The sequence below is a fragment of the Microtus ochrogaster genome, assembly GCF_000317375.1.
Source record: "Microtus ochrogaster isolate Prairie Vole_2 chromosome 14 unlocalized genomic scaffold, MicOch1.0 chr14_random_1, whole genome shotgun sequence".
In the NCBI taxonomy this organism is placed as follows: domain Eukaryota; kingdom Metazoa; phylum Chordata; class Mammalia; order Rodentia; family Cricetidae; genus Microtus; species Microtus ochrogaster.
Window position 1 is genome coordinate 30,526,618 of NW_004949096.1, and position 6,502 is coordinate 30,533,119.

Sequence of the window (6,502 nt, forward strand, 5' to 3'; positions counted from 1 at the left end):
ATAATGACATCTTGAAATTTGTAGTCAAATGGATGTATCTAGAAAACGTCATATTAAGTGAGTTAACTCAGACCCACAAAGACAATATCATATATACTCACTCATAAGTGAATTTTAGACATGAATCAAAGAAAAACCAGTATACAATTCACTACCCCAGAGAACATAGACAACAATGAGGACCATAAGAGAGACATACATGGATCTAATCTACATGGGACATAGAGAAAAGAAAGAAATTTGTCCCCCCCCAAGAAAAACTATAGGATATATATTTAGATGTTTGAGTGCTTGCTTTAATGGAAGGCTGCTGTTTATTGGATAATTAGAAAAAACTCTTCAATTAACAAGTGTTCTGGCCTCAGGACCAAGGAAATGAAGCCAGTTTTTATTGGTATCAAAACCTCAGAAACATAATTTTAGCAGACAGATATGTAAAACTTTAATGTTCTCAAAATGGAAATCTAATGGAACATTTAATGGCCATTTTCTTTTTAGGAAGTACTTGGCCAAAAGAGTCATGAAACGGAATACCTAAGTATTTATTTATGGTGTGTGTGTGTGTGTGTGTGTGTGTGTGTGTGTGTGTGTGTGTGTGGTGTGTGTGTGGTGTGTGTGTCTGTCTGTGTGTGGTGTGTGTGTGGTGTGTGTGTGTGTGTGTGTGTGTGTGTGTGTGGTGTGTGTGTGTGGTGTGTGTGTGTGTCTGTGTGTGTGGTATGTGTGTGTCTGTGTGTGGTGTGTCTGTGTGTGGTGTGTGTGTGTGGTATGTGTGTGTCTGTGTGTGGTCTGTCTGTGTGTGGTGTGGTGTGTGTGTGGTGTGTGTGTGGTGTGTGTGTGTGTGTGTGTGTGTGTGTGTGTGTGTGTGTGGTGCATTTCAAATTATAATTAAGAGAAACTTTGAGCTGGGCAGTGGATCTCTGTGATTTCGAGACCAGCCTGGTCTACAAGAGCTAGTTCCAGGACAGGCTCCAAAGCCACAGAGAAACCCTGTCTCGAAAAACAAAAAAGAAAAAAAAAAAAGAAACTTTGAACTTCTGTAAAAGCAAGGCATGATTCTTAAAAGCTGATATTAGGAAAGTACATTTATGAATGAAATTTTCATTTATGATGTAAGTAGACATTGAAAGTACACAGTTTCTACCTAATATCCTTTTTCCCAGGAGTGACCTGCTCATAAGAAGCAATTGGTATCTCTGCATAGGGCATGACTCAGCCTAGGCATGGAGGCGAGGACCTTGGTCTTGCCTCAGTGAGGGGACAAGACAGTCATAGTTGAGTTCCCAGGGGAGGCCTTAACCTCTCTGAGGAATGAATGGGAGGGGGGAGGGGAAGTAAGAGGAAAGGGGAAATGGGATTTGATATGAAATAAATAAATAAATAGATAGATAAATAAATAAATAGTTTTTAAAGGAAAGCAAAGAAAATGTGCATAATTAAAAGACCACTCCATAGACTTTCATTAGAAAGTATTACAGTAAGTAAATTTAATTATTCCATGGTTCTTCCCCTTGTATGGCTAGAACAACTGGCTGAGCTTCGTCAGGAGTTTCTTCGACAAGAAGACCAGCTCCAGGACTACAGGAAGAATAGCACGTACCTTGTGAAGAGGTTAGAATATGAGAGGTAAGATGCTGCATGCAACAGCCTGTCACAAGTGTTTACCTAGGGCTTGTACATAATTCACTTCTTCCTTCTCTCCTCTGTTCTTTCTCTCTCGTTTTCCTTATCTTGTCTTTCAGAGGCTCTTGGAAAGCCATACTCTTTCATCTTGATATGTTCAACACTGTGAAAATGTCTCTTATGTGATGTGTTAGGTCTTTCTAGATTGTAAAACAGGAAAATCCTACTAACGGCAGGTTTTGTTGAATTGGAAATGTAAAGGACTGAAAGGAGAGTCCTTCTTTTTGAGGGACTTCTAGAAGATGAAAACAAGCCTGGGGCATGTCTTCAAAATAGCTAAGGGGATTTCTGCTCATGCTTCTGCTGTGTGCTTCTGCCCCTCATGCACACCTCTCATGGTGAAGAGATGGGGAAGTTCTTAGGGCCGTATGCTTTAAAGCAGCTTTATAGTAAAGGTTTTTCTTTAGGTCTTTAGGTACTGTTATTACCTATGTATAATGTATATATGTATTTATACTGCCAGTATTCAGTGTTTTTCCATATTTCTACAGGATTGAAGACTTAAACAGTGAGCTATAATATTTTCTTTAGCTTATCAGTTTATCAAAACTTAGTTTCTACAATTTGTGGAACCATTGTAGAAAGTTTTGCTTTCCTTGGTATTTCTTGGGCAACAAGATGGCTTAGTGAGTAAAAGGCACTTGCTGTGCTAGTCTGACCTCCTTAGTGTGACCCCTGGATCCCGCCATGGAAAGGAGAGGACTAAAGTCCTCTAACATCTACATGTGTACCATGTGCACTCTGGCACTCACATGTCCACAGGTAGTTATATAGACATACATCATACAAATATGTAACAGCAATAATAATGGTAGAGTAAAATAAATAATTTTAGAATGTTCCATTTTTATTAATTTTTATGTAAGAGATTGTTCCCTCTTAATATTTTACTAGTATATACTCACAAACATACATTCACTAAAAATGTTTTCATCAGTTAGCTGCTGTGTAACATAAATGAAAGATTGCTTTCTAAATAATTATGCTAGTTTATAATATGAATATTTTCTCATAGCCCTACCAGTATTGTTTATAGTTTGATTTTAATTCTGGAAATGTAAGCATAAAGCAGTACAAGTATATCCAGATAGGAAGTTTAATTTGCAATAATTATATGAGCATTAATATATGTCTCTGTTTTCATTAAATGCTTGTTTCTATTTGCAACAGTGTCTATTTGTATCCTTTGAATACTTGTCCATCAGAAAGTCACCATTTTTTATCTGTTTTCACTTTTTTCTGATACTGTACTGTTTCTTCCTTCTCTTTATTCCATGCTATAAACTTGTATTATGGTGTTTAAAGTACTATTGTGGGATATTTTTATACTCTGTAAAGATATATTGCTCTGATTGGTGTAAAGCTGAACGATCAATACCTAGACAAGAGATATATGGGGAGTTCTGGGCAGAGAGAAGCAGGAGATAATTGAGGCACATGGGAGACACAGAGAAGCATGAGGTACGAGGTGAAAAAGAGGTATTGCCCATGATAGAGCACAGATCAATAGAAGTTATAAGAACTAGGAACATGCCTGAGCTATGGGCTGAGCTTTCATAATTGGTAAGAGTCTCTGTATTTGGGAGCTGGCTGGCAGGACAGACCAAGATTCCTTACAGAGTACTATTGAACACATCGAGAGTTGATATTCCTTAGAGGCTCCTAATTCTAGCATTTTTCATCTATTTGTTGAGGACCAACAGTTTTTTTATACAATATCTTACTCTTGTGATTAAAGTTGGCTCGGCACTTGTTTCTTTATAGGTGTAATTTGTAAAACACTTGAGAAAGGATTGCTTTGTATCTGTCTGATTTCTGCTTTTGTTTCTTGATATTTTTTTTTCCAGTTAGCTGTATTCCCTTTCCCCGTTAGAGAGTCAACTGTTCTGATTCTGGCTGCATTTCACTGTTTCTCTTTTCTGCTGTTCTCTACTGACCAATGTTTTGTCTTTCTAAACGTATGTGCCAGCTTCTGGACAGACTTGGAGAACTCAGTCCAATGGAGTCTAAAAGAATGACTTTCTAATTTAGTTTTCAGTGTGGACAGCAGATCAAGGAATTAAGAGCACAACATGAAGAAAATATAAAAAAATTAGCAGATCAGTTTTTGCAGGAACAAAAGGTAAATTAAAAATAAATATCTAAACAATACATGTTTTAGTTGTAATATATGTAATTTAGAAGTAGATATGCTTTTGTCATAACACATTAAATATTCTAGCCTGCTTAAGTTTAAAAAAGGTTGTGTATTAGCTGAGTAGAGTGGATGTCTAAAAATATCTCAACTTGCTTATTTTTTCTTATGGCTAGAAATTGAACTTAGGGCCTTGCACATGCTAGGCAAATTACCATTATTATTATTGTTCTTATTATTATTGTTGTTGTTGTTAATATTAGATTTTAAGGTGAATGGCTTTTTCCTGAAAAGAAAACTTCCTTTTTCTCTCCCTCCTTTTCTTCATCCCTTACTTCTTCTTACTTATCTTACTGTGTAGCCCCAATTGGCCTTGAGCTCCCAATCCCTTTGCCTCAGCATTTCAAGTGATGGGTTACAGATGGATGGAACCGACACCCAGCTTCAGAAAGCAGAACATAATTGTCACGATTTTTCTTATTAGTCTCTAGTAGTCTGGCACCCTGTCTTAAAACAGAAAGACACAACTAGACACTGCATAACTAAGTTTGGCTTGTATTTTCTTAAAGTACTATGGGTCAGATCTGTGACTTCCTGTATGCCAAGTATATGTTCTGTTGAGCTACATACCCAACTGGTACATTTTGAGTCAGCAAATTCTATTTATTCATTTTGAGTTGACCTATCATAAAGGTCATCATAGAAATAGAGGATACTAGCTGGACGTGGTGGCACGTGGCTTTAACCTCAGCACTCAGGGACACAGACACAGGTGATCTCTGTGAGTTCAAGGCCAGCCTGGTCTACAAAGTGAGTTCCAGAACAGCCAGAACTGTTACTGTTTGTTAAACAGGAAAACCCTGTCATGAAAAAAAACAAGAAAAAAAAAGTAAATAGAAATACAGAAAATTTTTCTGAATATCACTAACCATTATGGACATAAGGGTTTTTTTTTATACTCTTTAATCTCAGTTGATTAAATGTGGTTTGTATAAAATCTTAGAATTAAAAGTAAAGCATGACTCAATAATGAAAAATATTTCTTTTGTTCTTTGGTAACATATAAGGACTAAAAGTCAAGGATATCAGGGTTTTTGTTTGTTTTTCGAGACAGGGTTTCTCTGTAGCTTTGGAGCCTGTCCTAGAACTAACTCTTGTAGACCAGTTTGTCCTCAAACTCACAGAGATTGACCTTCCTCTGGGTGCTGGGATTAAAGGCATGCACCGCCACCACCAGCCAACTAGTCTACAGTGCAAGTTCCGGAACAGGCTCCAAAGCTACGCAGAGAAACCCTGGGGCGGGAGGGGGGGGGCGTTGGGGGGAGAAGAAGAAAAGAAAACACTTCCGTCAGATTACTTGTAGGTACTCTATAGTGCATTTTCTTAGTTAATGATTGATGTGGGAGGGCCTAGCTCACAAGGGCAAACCTTGGCAAGTGGTCCTGGATGAGATCAGGTTTTTTTTCTTTGTTTTTCCTCAGTTTTTCAGTGGGAATATTGAGGGTGTTGCATCTTTCTCACAACTTTCCAGTCTACAGATGGAAGCAGTTGCTGTTGTCTGCCTCTACTTTGAAGAGTGTGAGAATGGGCTAGTGGAAGAAGGCAGGCTTGAGTGGTCAGCCATTGTGTGGTCACTGAGTGTAGCTAGAAGATAGTATTGAGACCCTGGAAGTGTAGAGGAGTGTAATGGGATGTGAACGGAAGGAGAAAGGCTTGTTGTGGTGCTGTGTCATTTATTGCAAGCTTTTATTAGTTTTTGTCAAGTTTTATTAGTTTTGTTGTTTTGACAGAAATAACTGACAAAAGAAACTTACGGTTGAAAATTTAAAAGAATACTATTTCATGGTGTGGAGATATTACTAAAAATTCACTGTGTTCATAAGTAAATGTTTATGTTTTTGTGATATAAGGACAGAAAGTCTAGACAGACCAGAGAAGAATAAGAAGACTTGAAGACTAAAACACCTTGTAGTATATATATACTGAGTTACATCTGGAATAGAAAAGCAAGACATGGTGGGAAAACTGGTTTAAAAAAGTCTACATGAGCCGGGCGGCGGTGGCGCACGCCTTTAATCCCAGCACTCGGGAGGCAGAGGCAGGCGGATCTTTGTGAGTTCGAGGCCAGCCTGGTCTAGAAGAGCTAGTTCCAGGACAGGAACCAAAAAAAAGCTATGGAGAAACCCTGTCTCTAAAATAAAAAAAAAAAAATCTACATGAAGTCTAAAAGTTTAGTTAATAATAATAATTTTATCTTTTTCTTTTGCCTTTTTTTCTGAGTCTTGTGTGCCTCAGACTGGTCCTAAATTCCCAATGTAGCCAACAGTGGCATTGAATTTATGATTTTCTTGCCTTTATCGCCTGTGTGCTGCTATTACAGATGTCTGCTATCCTACCCGGCTTATGCAGTTCGGGGTATCCAACCCAGCGTTTTATGGATGGTAGGAAAGCAATCTACCAATGGAGCCACACCTCCAGCCCAGTTATACTGTTGTCTTTGTTTTACAGGTCTATCATGGTAATATCTGTTTTAACATTAGAAAAAACTGAATGAGGAACAATTAATTTTCTATAAATTAAAATTATTTCATGCTGGGTGGTGGTGGCACATGCCTTTATTCCCAGTACTTGTGAAGCAGAGGCATGCAGATATGGGTCAGAGCAAGTTATAGGACAGCAAACACTACA

The 6,502-nt window shown here is 38.0% G+C and overlaps 1 protein-coding gene across 2 annotated transcripts in view; it reads left to right on the forward strand.

Annotated features, from left to right (window-relative positions):
- The window catches only part of Casc4 (cancer susceptibility 4), an 80,525-nt gene that overhangs the window by 36,858 nt on the left and 37,165 nt on the right, over positions 1–6,502 (forward strand). For both annotated transcript variants that reach the window (XM_005364353.3, XM_005364356.3), the window contains exons 3-4: positions 1,521–1,623; positions 3,712–3,802. In XM_005364353.3, the coding sequence (XP_005364410.1) occupies positions 1,521–1,623; positions 3,712–3,802 (194 nt within the window). The remainder of the gene's footprint in view (positions 1–1,520; positions 1,624–3,711; positions 3,803–6,502) is intronic.